Raw genomic sequence first — 17,983 nt, forward strand, 5'->3', positions numbered from 1 at the left:
CTAGAAAGATTGCAGAGGAGGCAAAAGTTTCGGCAGAGGAAGCAAAACTTTCTGCAGGAAATACACAGGAACAGATAGTACCAGTCTGTAAAAAGCTGGAAGAACATGAGGCTGCTCTGTCTTTATTGGAACTACAGAGAAAAAATAAAAATTTGAGACTGAGATCGATTCCAGAAAATGAAAAGGACAATTTGATAGAATATTTGACAAAAGAATTTCTGGAATTCTGGCAGGACAGCTTGAAAGAGGAGGAATTTAAGATAACAACTGCTTTCAGACTGGGAAGGAAACAGAACAGAAAGAGCCCAAGAGATTGCCTTATAACTCTGAGATCTCAGGAGGAGAGAGATAAGATATTGAATTTACATTTCCAAACAGCCCTTGAAATTGAAGACTCACGTGTGCAGATCTTTAAAGATATTCCTAAAAATATCTTGGAAGCGAGGACCCATTATAAGGATTTGGTCACTCTATTGAGAAAGAACAACATACTATTCAGATGGGAGTTCCCACAAGGTCTGTCCTTTAATTACAAAGGAAAGAAAATCAAGATAAAAACAGTGCAAGACAAAGAACAGTTCCTGACAAGAAATGAGGAAGACCTTCTTAAGGAAACGGCGGAACCTACGGATCTAGAAAATCTACCAGATATTTCAAATCTATCTTTTGGAGCTAGAAAATCAACAGAAGAAGATCTCCTTGGAGCTGTTGGAGGGGCAACTGAATAAATAACAAGATGTCTTTGAAATTCTTAAGTTGGAATTGTAATGGTTTGAACCTTCCTAGAAAGAGACGAGAAGTCTTTCATATTCTGAAAAAAGAACAATTGGACTTGATTTGTTTACAGGAAACCCATGTGACTAGGGTACACCGAAAATTACTTATCAATAAAAGATTAGGACAAGAATTTATTTCATCGGATAAAGTGAAGAAAAGAGGAGTGGTGATTTATGCAAAGGAGAAGTTGGCCCCTAAATTAATATTTAAAGATGAACAAGGAAGGTATTTGGCAATTGAAATCCAAGTACAAGGAGAAAAATTATTGATAATAGGAGTCTATGCACCAAACGAAGGGAAGTCGGAATTTTTTAAGAAACTGCATGAGACACTAATAGACTTTTTGGACTACAATGTAATTTTAATGGGAGACATGAATGGAGTGGTCTCTACAAATATGGACAAAGCACAAAAACAGGTGATCTCCAAGGATGGGAGATTACCTAAGACATTTTTTGAAATGACTGACAATATGAACCTGATTGACATTTGGAGAACAAGGAACCCTCTCGAGAGAGAAGGAACCTTTTTCTCTGAAGCAAAAATGACATGGACAAGAATCGACCAAATATGGATAACTAGTGGGATGGCAGCAAAGGTCAAGAAAGTGGAAATCTGCCCAAAGACTTGCTCCGACCATAACGCTGTAAAGATGGAAATGAACCCAACAACAGCTGGTTCCTTCAGATGGAGGATGAATGACTCCCTATTTAGAGATGAAGAGGTATATAAAAAGGCCCAGAAGGCGGTTAAGGACTACTTTGAGATAAATCTGAGAACAGAAGTGGAAAAAAGAGTAGTTTGGGACGCAAGTAAAGCTGTCATGAGAGGATTTTTAATACAACAGAATGCCGTAAAAAGGAAGAGACAGAATGAGAGAAAGGATAAGATCATGGAAAAGATAAAAGAAGGAGAAAAAAGATTGAGATCTAAACCAAAGTCTCATGAAATTTTGAGAGAAATCAAGTTTCATCAGAGACAATATATGGAATTGATGAATCAAGAGATAGAATGGAAAATAAAACAAATGAGACAAAAGACATTCGAATCGGCAGATAAATGTGGGAAACTTTTGGCATGGCAACTGAAGAAGAGACAAAAACAGAATACGGTTACCAACTTAGAAGTTGAGGGAAAGAACATTTATAAACCAAATGAGATTAGAAACTGTTTTCAGAGCTATTTCAGGAGACTCTATGCACAAGGGCCGGTGAACGAAAAAGAAATTGAAGAATTTCTTAAAAAATATGGATTACAAAAAATCTCGGAACAAAGTAGAGTGATTTTGAATCAGAAGATAACGGATCAAGAAATTGAGGGAGCCATTCAAAATATGCAATTGGGAAAATCTCCAGGACCGGATGGACTGACCTCCAGATACTACAAAGTTTTGAAAGAATGGCTTATGCAACCGTTGAAGGAGGTCTGTAACGAAATTTTGGAGGGGAAGAAGGCACCTGAGTCGTGGAAAGAAGCTTATATTACACTTATACCAAAGACAGAGACCGAGAAGAATCAGGTCAAGAACTACCGCCCTATATCATTACTCAATGTGGATTACAAAATTTTTGCAGACATTTTGGCAAAAAGACTGAAAAGAGTTTTGGTGGGGGAGATTCATAAAGACCAAGCGGGCTTTCTTCGAGGAAGACATTTGTTAGACAATGTGAGAAATATAATAGACATTATGGAGTTACTGGAAGTTAATATTAATACTAAGGCAGTATTAATATTTGTGGATGCGGAGAAAGCCTTTGACAATATTTCTTGGAGTTTTATGAAAAAGAATCTCCAAGGGATGGCGGTAGGCCAAGGTTTCGAGAATGGTATAAGTGCAATCTATTCTGAGCAAAAAGCAAAATTGATTGTAAATAATGTGGTTACAGAAGAATTTGCTATTGAAAAAGGGACACGACAGGGATGCCCAATATCCCCACTACTTTTTATATCTGTCCTGGAGGTTTTATTAAACATGATTAGAGAGGACCAGCTGGTTAAAGGGATTCAGGTCGGAGCTAAACAGTATAAATTGAGAGCATTTGCAGATGATTTAGTTTTAACTTTACAAGAGCCAGACACTAGTACGAAAAGAGTTTTAGAACTAATACAAGCATTTGGTCAAGTAGCAGGTTTTAAGTTGAACAAACAGAAAACGAAAGTACTGGACAAAAATTTAACAGTGGTTGAAAGGGAAAAGTTTCAGAGTGAAACGGGGTTAATGGTAGCAAAGAAGGTGAAATACCTGGGGATTAATTTGACATCTAAGAATGTGAATTTATTTAAAGATAACTATGAGAAATGCTGGTCAGAAATTAAGAAAGATCTAGAAGTATGGTCAAATTTGAGACTTTCCTTGTTAGGCCGTATTGCTGTTATTAAGATGAATGTCTTGCCTAGAATGTTGTTTTTATTTCAAACATTGCAGATTTTAGACAAAATGGATTGCTTCAAGAAGTGGCAAAAAGACATATCTAGATTTGTCTGGCAGGGCAAAAAGCCCAGAATAAAATTTAAGATACTAACTGATGCAAAAGAAAGAGGGGGGTTTGCCCTGCCGGACTTAAAGTTGTACTATGAATCAGCGGCGTTTTGCTGGCTGAAAAGCTGGCTGCTTCTTGAAAACACAGACATCTTGGATTTGGAAGGGTTTAACAACAGATTTGGCTGGCATGCATATATATGGTACGACAAGGTAAAAATTCATCAAGGTTTCAAGAACCATATTGTTAGGAAAGCATTGTATAAGGTTTGGATTCGATATAAAGATTTGTTGGAAAACAAAACCCCCAGGTGGTTGTCACCAATGGAGGCTAAGGAAGTGAAAAAACTTAATATGGAATCCAAATGGCCAAAGTACTGGGAAATTATAGAACAGGAGGAGGGAAAAGTGAAATTGCAGAGCTATGAGAAACTGAAGTCAAAAGTAAGAGACTGGCTTCATTACTATCAGATAAATGAAGTCTTCAAACAGGACAGGAAAATTGGCTTCCAGGTGGAGAGGTCAAAATTAGAAACAGAGCTATTGGAACCCAATACTAAGAACTTGTCAAGAATGTATAACCTGCTGTTGAAATGGAATACACAGGATGAGACGGTTAAATCAGCTATGATTAAATGGGCACAAGACATTGGTCATAACATTATGTTTGCTGACTGGGAACAGTTATGGACCACCGGTATAAAGTTTACGGCATGTAATGCCTTGAGAGAGAACATTATGAAAATGATTTATAGGTGGTACATGACCCCAGTCAAGCTTGCAAAAATTTATCACATGCCCGATAATAAATGTTGGAAATGTAAGGAAACTGAAGGTACTTTCTACCACCTTTGGTGGACGTGCCCAAGGATCAAGGCATTCTGGGAAATGATTTATAATGAAATGAAAAAGGTGCTTAAATGCACGTTTGTGAAGAAACCAGAAGCCTTCCTCCTGGGCATGGTAGGCCAATTGGTGTCAAGGAAAGATAGGACGTTTTTTATGTACGCTACAACAGCAGCAAGAGTACTATTAGCGAAGTATTGGAAGACACAAGAACTACCCACACTGGAAGAATGGCAGACTAAGGTAATAGACTATATGGGACTGGCTGAGATGACCGGCAGAATCCGTGACCAAGGGAAAGAGACGGTGGAAGAAGATTGGAAGAAGTTTAAAATTTATCTCAAGAACTGTTGTAAAATTAATGAATGCTAAAATGTTTTGGGTAATGCAAAAAAGAATTGCAGTGATTAGCAATTGGATATGAGAAATAAGATCTAAAGAAAGTATTATATTGAAATTAGGGGATGCTGAAAAGATTGATAACAGGGATGCAGAAAGGGGAGGTATGGGGAAGTCGCTGAAAGAAGGCTTAAGAAATGAAAGGTTAAGAAATTATACGTGTTTATATGTTTGTATGTCTTGTATTGTGTTGTATTGTCTTGTATTATGTGTGGAAAAAACCAATAAAAATTTATATATAAAAAAAAAATCTGTGTATAGACGTCCCCTAATTTTTGACTTAATTTATTAGGAAAAAACCCTAGTCTTATACATGGGAAAATACGGTAATTAAAACCTGAGGCTCAGATGCAGCCTCTCCTTCCCACCCCGTCTTCTCTGTCTGGCCCTCATAATTCTCTCCAGGCTACACCCCTCTAATGGAGAGGAATGGCCAGGGCACGTAGGGGAAACTGCCAAGGGGCTACTGTTGCTGCATCGCCAGTATCTGCCGCCTGAGGCAACTGCCTAATGGTAGGGCTGGACTTGCCCTGCAATTCTTCTCCCAAGATGAACAGCGAGGAGGAAGAGAGTGTGGTGCTTTAGAGACGGCTTCCTGGCAGTCTTCCCTCTCTGGTCACCTTGGTGGGAGAGTGGCGGGCGTCGCAACGTTCCCGGGGCTTCCTTCCTCGCCCCGAATCCTGCTTCCCACCTCGCTTTGAGGCCTGGCATGAGAAACACGGCCACCCCCTCCACGTTGCACTCGCCTCAGTCGTCTTGTCAAGCTCCTGAGCCACGGCTGCGGATGCAACAGCCACAGCCACCGAGGCCGGGACAGCCACTTTGGCTTGCTTGTCCTTGGGCTCCTCCTTCCTCTCTGCAGGAAGGTGGGTAAAATCTGGCGCTGCCACCGGCTGGACGCAATCGGCAGGGAAGAAGCCCGATTTCCCATAGATGGCACCAAACTTCCAGCCTACACCAGGAAGAAGGCATTGAGTTATATGCTGTCAATATCCCCCCCCCCTTTCATGGTGGTAGATCTTCTGATCGGCAAGTCCTAGGCTCTGTGGTTTAACCCACAGCACCACCCATGTGGTTTGAGGGTGCTTTAAATGTATAGTGCAGATGGGACCCTGCTCTTGAGGGAAGGAACATGCGAAGTTGCCTTGTACCATGTCTGTGATCTGCCAATGAGCAAGAGCAGCATGCATAGGCTTTTTAGCTTGCAGGAGTCTGTTTGTCCAGGAGAGAGAGAAAGGCCACTGCACACAGGAGAAAGGGGGACAGGGCACATCACCACACACAAGAGCCACCCACCAAAATCCTGGGTGCCCTTCTTCACATCCTCCAGGAGCATCACTTTCTTCCGCACCACGCAGCCGAAATAGCGGTCTGTGGGGACGGGAGAGTCATGGCGGTGTCAAAGGAGGGCATGGAGGACCCTCTTAACCTAACCCTGGGCAGGCTCCCGGATTCACAGGGCAGGTGAACCGGGGACCAGCCCTGATCCTCTGTTGCACCTGCCATTATCCGCCTGCAATCTGCAATAGCCCCCTTGTATGTTGTGGCTGCATGCACCCCACCTCTCTGCACAATACGGCGAGGGAGGAATTTGGCTTGGGCTCGCACTGCAACACGGGACAAGACGTGCACAGAAATCCTTTTGGACTGATGGTGCTGCTCCGAATTTTGTGGAACGGTTATCCGTCCCAAAAGGTGTGTGCAAAAAATGTGGATGTATTCAAAGAAAGTCTGCATATGTTAGTGAAAATAATGCAGAAAAAATGGGTTGCACCAGGTAAATGGCTTGCAAAAACGTGTAGACTGTGCAAAACTGCAGATGGAAAAAGGCTGTAAGTTAAGAGAAACATAGACTGAAATGCTCATGATTTCTTTGTGTTGCTTCCCATCCTCCCCCCCACAGACTTGCTGCTGGTCTCTCACCTTGATCCAAGCCTTCCATTGGCCGGAGGCAAATGATGTCTCCTTTATGGAACCGTAAGAGGCTTTTATCGTCTGTAATATGGTTCTTGATTGCAACCATGTACTGTGAATCCTAGAAGGGGGAAAAGACAAAGGGTGGCTGGCTGAGGGAGCAGGGGTACAAGGTGCTCCAAAAGAAAGGGTCTCTGCCATATCTTTTTACCTTCTTGAGTTCGTTGAGGAAATAGTCAATCAGTGCCTTAATCTGGGCAGCTTTGGGGGAGAAAAGAATGAGCTTCTCGTTGGTGAGGTTGACCTCCAGCATGTTCTTCGAGCCGGTGGTCACAAAGAGGATATCGCCGTAGCTGTGGAAAAAGGAAAATGGGGTTCATTGCCAAGCTTGGAGGTCAGTGATGCTAAAAGTGGATCCAGGAAGGGCAGACACACAGCAAATTTGGACGATGGTGCTGATGCCCTTCCTCCAGGGTTCTCAGAGGGGAATATGGGGGGCACTGCCGCAAAGGGAGAGACTCTGTCTGTGGACTGAGGGCATTGTCAGGGAATGGCTCAGGGTGAAAGCCCAGGGCCTTTTCTGCTGGGGCCCCGGAAGCCCTGCCCATTTTCCTCCCAGGGCAGCTGGGTGCGCTGCAATGTGGACTGCTGGTGAGATCCCCAGCTACCCACCTCTTAAATGGTAAGGTAAAAGGTAAAGGACCCCTGGACGGTCAAAGGCAACTATGGGGTTTGCGGCGCTCATCTTGCTTTCAGGCCGAGGGAGTTGGCATTTGTCCACAGACAGCTTTCCAGGTCATGTGGCCAGCAGGACTAAACTGCTTCTGGCACACCAGGACACCGTGACGGAAATCAGAGCGCACGGAAACACCATTTAACTTCCCGCAGCAGTGGTACTAATTATCTATTTGCACTGGCGTGCTTTCGAACTGCTAGGTTGGCGGGAGCAGGGACCGAGCAACGGGAGCTCACCCCGTCGCGGGGATTTGAACCACTGACCTTCCGATTGGCAAACGCAAGAGGCTCCATGGTTTAGACCACAGCAATGAGCTATAGCCATTCCCCTCCAAGCCGAGTCAGACCTTTGGTTCATCTGGCTCAGTGCTGCCTACACTGATTGACAGCAGCTCTCCAGGGTGTTTCAGGCAGGGGGGTCTCTCACCCCTACCTGGAGATGCCATAGATTGGTCCTTTTGTATGCAAACCAGGTGCTCCACCACCAAGCCATACAGCCCTTCCCTGATGCTGCCAGCTGATGAGACCCACTCCTCACTAAACCTACCCGCATTTCCCTGTCCTTCACCTTTCCATCTCCTCCCAGGGATCCCGGCCAATCCTGCAGCCTCACCTGTAGCCCCGCAGCACCCGGAGCTGCTCCCCAGGTAAGTTGGTGCCCTTGACCAGCCGCAGCAGTTTGATCCCTGTGTCAGACACAGCCAGGATCTGCACTCCGGTGCCCACACTGCCCTGAAAGGTTCAAGACAGAGCCGTTAGGCGTGGCATGGCTCAGCTTACAGAGGGAGGGTGAGCCTGGAGAGCGAGGGGCATCTAAGAGAGAGCAATGCCTTGGATGAAGGACGGCATACAAATTTAATAATTAATAATAAAATAAGTAAATAATTTTAAAAGCACAGAAAATATACACTAAAATTGCAGATGGAATCAGATGTTAAAAAGAAGTTAGCCAAAAGAAATAAAAAGAGAACAGGTTGTTCCCTTGTTATGTGTTCAGGCTCTCAGCGTTTGTGGGTGTTGGGAAACCCATAATTCCTGGAATTAGTCAAAGTTAGAATTAATCAAGGTTTGGTTAAAACTGCAGCAAATGGGGATAAGCCATCAAGAAACAAAGGCTGAAAGGGCCAGTTATTAGAGCACGTCTAATGTACATGTCTGGTTAGACTGCTTAAACAAAATTATTTTTAACAGATACCAACAGCAGTACAGCAAAGGTGCCTGCCCAGATTCAATGTGCCATGAGCTCCAAAGTTTGGCTTTATGCTGGCTTTTTAAACTGTCGAAACAAAATAAAATAAAATAAAATAATTTTTAAAAATCCTTCCAGTAGCACCTTAGAAACAAACTAAGTTAGTTATTGGTATGAGCTTTCGTGTGCATGCACATTTCTTCAGAATTTTTAAATTGTTTTATTCTCTTTCCAGTTTCTGCCTGGTTCCGAACTCCTGAATTATGGCTTCTGGGCTCTGTTTCTGATGCTGAGCCTGTACTGTTACCCACCTGAATAAAGATATCTTTCTTGCTCACAAGAGGCTCTGTCTGCATGTCTTGGGTGGGAGCAGGGCAGTGGCTAAAGCAGTAGATCCTGTCCTATGACAAAGATGGGGAACCCTATGGACCCCCAGTTCCCATCAGCCCCAGTCAGCATGGCCAATGGCCAGGCATGATGGGAGTTGGAGTTCAGCAACATCTAGAAGGCACCAGGTTCCCCTTCTTTCGTCTACTCAGTTTGCCTGGATTTAAGCAGCTCCCACAGAAGATTTTTTTTTTGCTGCAATAAGGGTGCACATGTGGATGCTTCTTACCGTAGCAGGGAAAAGGCGAGAGAAATACACTTCCCAGCCATTTCGGGCAACGCTGATGATCTCCTTCTTGACGCTTTCATCGGCCACCGGACTAAAGGAGTCCAGCTTGTTTTCCGCTGAGGAAAGAAACAGAGGCTGGCTTTACACCACTTTCGGATCCCACAGGATCCCTCAGTTACTTGAGTGTGAGAGAATGGGCAAGCCTAAGTTAATGGCAGGACTTTGGCTGGCAGGAATAAATCCTGCCTTTGAGGAAGAACCCTGTTGGAACAGGCTACAGGGGGCCCATTTTTAAATCTAGCCACATATCCTTCCCACAATAGCCAACCAGATGGTTTCAGAAGCCCACAGGTTCACAGGAAGGCCAGAGTTTGGCCAAAACAACTACCATTCAAAGATACACTGCCCTTGAACATGAGGCTCCATTTAGCCTTCGTGGCTGGCTGCCACTAACAGACTTAGCCTCTATGACAGGAACAGGGAAACTTTAGCCCTGCCGATGTTGTTGGGCTCTACTTCTTATCTGCCCCATGTAGGGATATCACGAAGCGAGGAGTGGGGTCCGGAGGGAGCACACTTCCCCGCCAGCAGGCAGCCACAGTCTGCCTGCACGTGTGACCCTGGGGTGCAGGAAAAACTCCCCCTCAGACAAGCCATGGCTGTCTGGAACATCGTTTCCTACGTCTGACCTTTTGCGGTCTCAGCAGTCAGCGGTGTCCTGTCTGTAACCCTTTTCCATGAGACTTTTGTCTCCATTCGTCATACACTGTGCAAGGGGAAAATGACGCTGTGGAACAGGTGCCAAAATAGCTTTTTACCACCCCACGATTTCGGGACGGAAGATGTGTAAAGGTCACAGCCCAAAAATGTATTTGCCTGGCTTGCATATTTGTCTCAATAAAAGGAGGCTCCACAGGAATGGTGGTAGCTCGCTTCAGACCACCTGCGCGCAGCTCACATGATGATCAACACCTGTCTTGGGCCTTCACTTCAGCCCCAGCCAGCAAAGCCAACGCAGCCAGGGATGAGAAAATTCAACAGTTTCTCGAAGGCCAGGGGGGCCCATCCCAACTTTATGAATCTGTCTCATGTCCTTCTAAAGCCTTCTAAGACAGCAGACACCAGCACATCTTGTGGCAGTGAATTCCATAAATTAAGTAGGTGTTCTGGGAACAACACACACCTTTGTCCTGAATCAAAGCCCAATCACTGGATGACCCCATAGCTATTGCATTATGAGAAATGGAAAATAACTTCTCTTTCTTTCTCTTCCTTCCTTCTTATTTCTCTCTCCCCCCACCCTCGCCACTTCCTCCACACCATGCAAATTATTATAAACACATGATTTATCTGTATATAAATATTTATTCCCTTGTCCCTCCTTGGATCCTCTTGAACAAATGGGCTGACCTTTTTTTTCTGGGACTTATTTCAGGTCTATGGCTTTATGTTGCCCTGGGCAGGATTGGGGAGGGAGGAGCCAAAGATAACAAGCCACCCCAGCTGAAACAACAAGGGTTACCGAAAAGGGCCTTCATGCGGAGTCTCTCCTCCTGAGTGATGCGTATGCAGGCCTCGGACAAGGTATCGTTGAAGATCTGCAAGGAGAAATGCATGCGTCAGCCTTCCCCAACCTGGTGCCCTCCAGATGTTTTGGACGCTGGCTCCCATCAGCCCCAACGAGTCAGCACCCAAAACATCTGAAGGGCACTAGGAAGGCTCCTTTAGAAGTACCAAAACTCGTAAGAACGCAAGACAACCCTGTGCTGGATCAGGCCAATGGCCCATCTACTCCAGCATCCTGTTCTCACAGTGGCCAACCAGATGCCAGGGAGGATCGACTGGCATTTTCACTGCATATCTTTAGGTGCCAGGCAAAAACCTTCCTCTTCTCCCAGACCTTTTGCAAAGTAAACCATCTATTACCTTTCAAACAGGGGTGGGGGGTATTGTTTTGTATGTTATAATGTTATGCATTTTTGTGTTTTTATGCTACAAACTGCCCTATGATCCTTGGATGAAGGGCAATATATAAATTTAATAGTTTAATAACAACAACAACAACAATGTGGGATCACACTTCACTGCCCCAATACCATCATGAGCTCAAGTAACCATGAATGCACAATATTAAGGACATCCTCAGAGAGGATGCCGAGGTGGAACTCTCTCAGGTCATGTGTGGCTGTGTGCATTGCAAGGGATCTGGGGTGCACCTCTTGGTGCAAGGAAAGATCTGAGGAACAGCCCCACCGAAGCAGCTGGAAGCAGAACCGGAATCTCACCTGCCGGAAAAGGAGATCTAGCACAAGAGGGTTGTTGATGCTGTCCTTTGGGTAGAAAACCTGCCAGGAAAGAGAGCAGAAGGTGACCAGGGAGAGAGCAGAACCACCCTAAGAGCACTGCTGGAACAGACCAAGGTGCATTCATCTAAGCCAAGGGTGGGGAGACATTTTCGGCCTGAGAGCCGCATTCCCTTCTGATGGACCTTCACAGGGCCACATGGCAATGGTGGACGGGGCCAGAAGAGAAAGTGTGTGGGTGGGGGAACAAATGTACTGTATTTTTTGCTCTATAAGACTCACTTTTTCCCTCCTAAAAAGTAAGGGGAAATGTGTGTGTCTTATGGAGTGAATGCAGGCTGTGCAGCTATCCCAGAAGCCAGAACAGCAAAAGGGATTGCTGCTTTCACTGTGCAGCTATCCCTCTTGCTGTTCTGGCTTCTGAGATTCAGAATATTTTTTTTCTTGCTTTCCTCCTCCAAAAACTAGGTGCGTCTTGTGGTCTGGTGCGTCTTATAGAGCGAAAAATACAGTACATTTTATTTTTCTCCAGTCTTTATACAGCCTTCTCCACCCAAGCATACGTGTCGCAGCTTATGAGATAGAGGGAGGGCGCTCCACAGGGCAGGTGCCACTACTGAGAAGGCTCTCTGCCTGGTTCCCTGTTACTTCCCTTATCATATCTCTTCCAACCCCGCCTTGTTAATGAGGAAAAGGAGAGAGCAGCCTTACTCAGGGGAAATACCTCTTTCCTGAGATAGATTTTCCAAGAGACATTGCGGTATGCATAGAACTCCTCACTGCAACGACGGTGAAGCCGCGTCTGGATAAGTTCATCCTCAGTTGATAGTTCACGTGAGACCGACACTAGAAAAGAGGAATTGGTCAGTAGCTGTGCTGGAGAAGGAACAGCCTGCCCCCCAGGGCTCTCTGTTAAGTAAGGAAAGGCCACATCCCATACCCAAGGAGCCATGGTAGATCACACAAGTATCATGTCTGAGGCCTGGTTTAGCCAAAGAATGGTTTGTTTGAACATCCAAACCCAGCCCAGTAGACAAACAAAGCCATGGTTTACTGTTGGCTCACAAACCACGGTTTGTTTTAACTATGGTTCAGCATTATGTCTGAAACCAACAGCCTTGCTTAACCACCGTTTGTTTGGCCACCCCCAGTCCAGGTGCTCTCCAAGCTACAGAGGCACGAGTAGCTGAAAAACAGAGCATTTACGCAGGAGGGAGAAGTAAAAGATGGCACCTCCCACCTGAACTTACTTCAGAGTCCACCACCTCATTCTGCTGCATGTGAACACCAGGCCTCAGGCAGGCCAAGAGGCAGTTCACCCAGTCAAGGAATCAAGCACAGAGAACACAAAGTCATTCTTTACCTGGAGAGGCCTCAGGGAAAGATCTGGTGATGGCGGGTGGCAGGCGGATGGCAGAGGGCACAGCCACCTTGGCACAAGTCACAGGCTTCACCATGGCTACTGCCTCCTTGGCTCCCAACTCCCTGATGACCTGCAAGCAAGCCAATCCCCACATCACACAGCCGCAAACCTGAGCTGGCACTCAGAGCATGTTCAGCAGGAGCACTGCCAGTCCTGGTTTGCCAAAGCCACTTCCGCCTTAAGGAGGAGGTGGGGTTGCGGGCTTCACGGCCCCTCCACATGCATAGTGGGTGGAGGCCAGCCCCGTGTTATTGGGGGATTCCTGGCCGCGTCACCCCCCAGCCGGCCAATCGGCTGATTCGGGGGCGTGGCCTGCCCTATAAAGGCAGGACGCAGCCAGGGATCTCCCTCTTTGCCGCCCGCCAGCTGTTCCTGTTTTCCCACCCTCCAACCATATAAGGTGCTATGGAACGCTGTTGAGGGGCCTGGTAGGAATTTTTCCACTTGGCAAATTGGCACCAGCCACTTGGTTTTCACCTACCTCGTGGCAAAGCATCACAACTTTCTGGGAATTGGCGGTTAGGCATTGGTATTGTTCTGTAGAAGGAAGAGGGGAGGTAGCGCCATCACCTGCCCCACATATTGAAGGGTAGTCCGTTAAAGGATTCCGGGGGGCATGGCCCTGTCCAAAGCCTAAGGAGGTTAGGGCCTAAGGCAGGCCCCCTATCGGTGACCCCGGGGGAGTTCCTAGTTGAGCAGGACTCCCCCTACTGGTGGTTAACCCTTCCCAGACTTCAAGCAGACAGGCTGGAGTTGGATTTAGTCGTTTAGGACCAATGCCTAAGTCAATATCACTCATCACCTGTAACCAATAAAGTTGTGGCTTTTTAAAGCCCATTAACCTTAATAACTGTGTCATGTGTCATTACTTCCACCTGAGGGGGTCGGGAACTCGCCACGTAACAAGAAACACACACGGGGCTGGCACTTTTACTGTCGTCTTTCCTAGGTGGGTCCCTAAATCAGAACTGGGTAACCTTCTTCAGCCCAAGGGCCACATTCCCTTCTGGGAAGCCTTCCAGAAGCCAAGAGCCAGTGGTGGGTGGGGCCAGAGACAAATGTGGGTGGAGCAAGGGATCAAATTTCACCTTGGTGCAATAGATGTAGTTTCAGCACACACAGCTCTCTATTCTCCAAGCCGGCAGGCAAAAGGCATTGTTATCTGAGTTGAAGATACATTCCTGCCAGGTTAAAACACTCAACGGGATGTAAATCTATGACAGTGACTGGTGTGTGGAGGGGTAGTCTAGAGAGAATCCCAAGGACCAGATGGAGAGGAGAGCTGCATTTGCACATCCACAACATGCCCTGTTTAGGGCAGCCCTGTTTAGGGAAGCTTTTAATGTTTAATAGGTTATTGAATTTTAGTGTTTTGTTGGGAGCCGCCCAGAGTGGCTGGGGAAACCCAGCCAGATGGGTGGGGTATAAATAATAAATTATTATTATTATTAGTAGTAGTAGTAGTAGTAGTATTATAACAAGAATTATTAATTATTCTTATTATTAAACTTTATATACCACCCTTTGTCAGTAGACCACAGGGCAGTTTAGAACCCACAACAGAAATATATTGCATAATGTAAAACCTATGCAACATAAAAGCGAAAAAAAAATATGTAAGCACAATTACAACTGGGCAACCAAGTGAGAAAAGTAGGGCAAAAGGAAAACAGCAGCAGCAACAATTACAATAAGGAGTACATAACAAAATACAAATTCTCTTAGCAGCAACACCACAGAAGTAGGAGAAAATCTGCAGCAGGGTATTCAAAATATAAAGGTCGCACACAGGTACAGAATCTTCTCTTCAAGGGAGCTCTTAGTCCTGGCCACCTACAGAAAACGACAGATCCACTTGCTCTCCCACCCCAGGAGCTTTCCTCTCCTTGTCTCCTCAACCTGGGAGATCTCCACTTCCCTGCCTTTCACTCCTGGCCCTTCCAGCAGCTCTCTGCCGCTTCCATGTGGGTGCAGTCCTTGGCTCCTCAGTGGCATCCCAGAAGGGGAGACAGCAGAGGGATATGTCCCTTTGTCATCTCACCTTTGAGGTGACTTCCATTGACATTGGTCCATCACGGGGCAGCCCACTGCCTGCAGCACACCTGGCTTTCCTCTCCCTATCCTGAAACAACACTCAGGGTGGGTCGAGCCCAGTTGGGCTGGTTGGCACTGCATAGATACAGACAACTGACACTTCCTCACAGAGCATCCTTTTTCCCTAATCCACAAGGCAGCCCTGCCTTCCTGTGATGCATGTATTCAGTCGCCCCACACCATACCGGAGCAGGCCGCGCTGGTGCCTCCGTGGCTGCCAGCTGTCCTTTCAGGATCATCAAGGCTTCCTCGTGGGGATCCATTTTCTTCACAAATACTTTCCCGCCTTCCTTCCTGCAAAGAAATGTGAGGTGTATAGAACCGCCAAGGGATTCATGCAAGCACTCCTCTCCAGCTACCTAACAGAACCCTCACAAGCACCGTGTCGAGAGTTCAAGATTGTGAAGCAAGCCGGTGGTTTGTGGCTGCACTGAGAGACTTAAACTTCGAAGCTGGAAGAATAAACACCCGCCATCTATTACACCATGGTCTGAGGACCTCACTGCCCCCGGCCACATTCAGACATATCTCATATAGGTACCCATTTCGGGTGGATGCTTATTTGGACATCTGGGGGGCCTATGGTAACTTATACGGCTGTCTATTATTATTTATTGGTAATATTATTTCTCAAGAACACTCCCTAGACAAAATAATGCTCACAGCATTTATTGTCAAAGCTGACAGTTGCAGCAGTTTCCACAGTTCTGAATACCCATGCACACCAGTTTAGCGTCTAGGGGCAGCTATTCCCCAGGTATTTGGTCTACGGAGCAGCTGCAAAAGCAGGGGACCACTCCCCCTCCACCAAATTTATGTACCCTCCCCTGGTGCGCTGCATGTCCCTGATGGGCCTCCTTTCCCAAGTCAGACGTCAGCCCCCCTCCCCCCCAGTGTGCACCCTCCAGTGTCCTGCCAGTCTCTGACATTATTTGCACATGTAGGTTCCATGTTAGCAAGAGCTGGCACAACTGCGTGTCTCCGGGGCCTAAAGACTGGAAGAGGTGCCAGCTTTCGTGAGCTTGGACCTGACCTGATGGGTTCTGGGATGCGTGCAGGTTGCTGGTACTGCTTGATAATGTTGCGGATGTTCTGCGTCGGCTCCGGAATGTACTCCGAGTTCAGCTTGGAGTGGCGGACAAGCTCACCAGCGCGCAGCCTGGAGGCGGCATCTGCGCAAGGAAGGACAGAAAAAGAAGCGAGACAACAGTGGCCTGTTTGTGTAAATTGTGGGTTGGGGAACTTCAGGCTCCAGGGGCCACATGTTGGCCTCCAGGCCTTTCTCTCTGGCTCTCTGAACTCTCCCCAGTCCACACCCAACCATGCCTCGCACCCCACATGTTTTTGCCTGGCTGGCATGCGTCATTCAACTCTGATAATGCCCCTCTGCTTCCCTGAATGGGGATGGGGGTGAGTGTCAGTAGAAAATAGTCTACAGTGCAAAGGTAAAAACGGCATTCGTTGCTCTCCCTGTTTTTGCCTCTGGCCCCAGCCACCACTGGCGAAAACAGAAACTCCTTACCAGATTTCTGAAAGAACGGCATGTCTTGTGTAAGGCTCGGTGCTGCTGCAGTGCCGTCTACCAGCCCTTTCTCGGCTTCTCTCTGCCACGGAGGGGGTGAAATTGAACACTGGGATGAGTCGCAGCCTCAGAATTCTGGAGCTGGGAGCTAGAACAAAATCTAGAACAGTACTCTTGAGCCACCTAGCCCAAACTGAGACCATTCCCAAGCCCTCTCTTGGGTCTTCTCCCCACACTTAAAAGCCATTCCCTGGATATTTGGGTGTGCCCAGAGCCCCTCCTGAAACTGCTCTCTCCCCTCCCCAGCTCCACCAAACCTGGTCCATTGCTCTACCGCAGAACTGTGGATTTGAAGACCTGCTGTTCCCGACTGGGCACGCAGCTTGAAAAAAACAAACAAAACCCAGCGGTGATGGCCAGGCCAGCTTTGGAGGTGAGTGAAATGAATATGGGCAGAGAGATATCCAGTGTCGGGCAGCTCGAGGTCACCTAAAGAAGGGCACAAAGATTTCAGCAAAAGCACGCAGTGTCTCAGAAGAGGTGAGGGAAGCAGCCTCTGGGCCGCTAGGGCACAAGCCAGACCTATGCAACCTTCTAGGGTTGTCCTCAAAGGCTGGCATAACTGTCGAGGAGACGCACCAGAGCAGGGGGAACCCCTGGCACAACCCCCTTGTGCCTGCTCTTCTTCTTCACCACTACAACTTGTTTGCTCACCTGGCCCTTGTTCTGACTTGGCAGGGATTAGAAGGGTGGCATTATGCACCAGTGCGGCTATCCCGAACATGCAAGGAAGTCAATCCCAATTGTTGGAGGTCATGCACAGTCAAAGGTACATATTTACCAAATGTGGTGGTGTTGTGACATCTTCAAAGAAGAATGCTGTCTTCAAAGAAATAAGCCTGGTATACAACAAAACAACTGAAATGTCCCCTGCACTAGCACTACTTGGGCTTAGGATCCCGTCTGCTCACGACTATCCTAAAGATGACCTCTTAACCTTTCTATTGACCATTTCCATACGGGTGTTGGAAATCTGGTGTTGGTCTGAAGATTGATTCTTGGTGTAACAGAGTATGGTCAATAGCATGGCTGAGAAACTAACATGTCAGCTGAGAGCGGCAAAGGGCAAACACAATCCATATTCCTTTTATAACATATGGCAAATGTTTATTGAATACATAAATTGTTCAGACTGTGGCAAGAATCCACCCAGCACTCATGGGAAAACGGGGCATGTTCTTTTAGACCAATTCAGTGAAATTTTAGCACATGGCATGATAAAAGTCTGTAATTTTATCAGCACAAGTTATTTGTTATTTACTGTTGTAACAATTGTTTTCTCAAAATTTATCTTCTGTACCATGAAAATAAATAAAAGCAGTATTATTATTATTTTTTTAAAAGGAAGGTTATAAGGGTTTGTTATTCTGACTGGTGTGTAACTGGAATGCAGAGTTAAAAGTAAATTATCAAATAATCAATTCTAGCGTGCAGGGGGCCAACAAAATAATATAATTTGGCATCTGAACAATTGGCATTATTAATTGTATTATAATTTGGTATTGTGACAATGAGGCTTTTATTGGGTTATTGTAATTGAAAACGAATAAAAATTATTACACAAAAATAAATAAAAAATATAAAAAGAAGGAAGAAACAGCTGTAGGCAAGACAGAGGCACAGTAG

The 17,983-nt window shown here is 46.2% G+C and overlaps 1 protein-coding gene across 3 annotated transcripts in view; it reads right to left on the minus strand.

Annotated features, from left to right (window-relative positions):
• MYO15A (myosin XVA) overlaps positions 1–17,983 on the minus strand; it is a 105,796-nt gene that overhangs the window by 28,124 nt on the left and 59,689 nt on the right. For all 3 annotated transcript variants that reach the window (XR_008327447.1, XM_053363977.1, XM_053363976.1), the window contains exons 37-49: positions 16,298–16,379; positions 15,809–15,947; positions 14,961–15,069; positions 12,622–12,751; positions 11,983–12,104; positions 11,241–11,300; positions 10,478–10,553; positions 8,956–9,071; positions 7,764–7,882; positions 6,627–6,768; positions 6,425–6,536; positions 5,798–5,872; positions 5,248–5,453 (exon numbers count right to left, since the gene is read on the minus strand). Coding sequence is in view for 2 of the 3 variants with exons in the window: in XM_053363977.1 (XP_053219952.1) it covers positions 5,248–5,453; positions 5,798–5,872; positions 6,425–6,536; positions 6,627–6,768; positions 7,764–7,882; positions 8,956–9,071; positions 10,478–10,553; positions 11,241–11,300; positions 11,983–12,104; positions 12,622–12,751; positions 14,961–15,069; positions 15,809–15,947; positions 16,298–16,379 (1,488 nt within the window). In the remaining variant the exon portion in view is untranslated. The remainder of the gene's footprint in view (positions 1–5,247; positions 5,454–5,797; positions 5,873–6,424; positions 6,537–6,626; positions 6,769–7,763; positions 7,883–8,955; positions 9,072–10,477; positions 10,554–11,240; positions 11,301–11,982; positions 12,105–12,621; positions 12,752–14,960; positions 15,070–15,808; positions 15,948–16,297; positions 16,380–17,983) is intronic.

The sequence above is a fragment of the Podarcis raffonei genome, chromosome 14, assembly GCF_027172205.1.
Source record: "Podarcis raffonei isolate rPodRaf1 chromosome 14, rPodRaf1.pri, whole genome shotgun sequence".
Classification (NCBI taxonomy): Eukaryota; Metazoa; Chordata; class Lepidosauria; order Squamata; family Lacertidae; genus Podarcis; species Podarcis raffonei.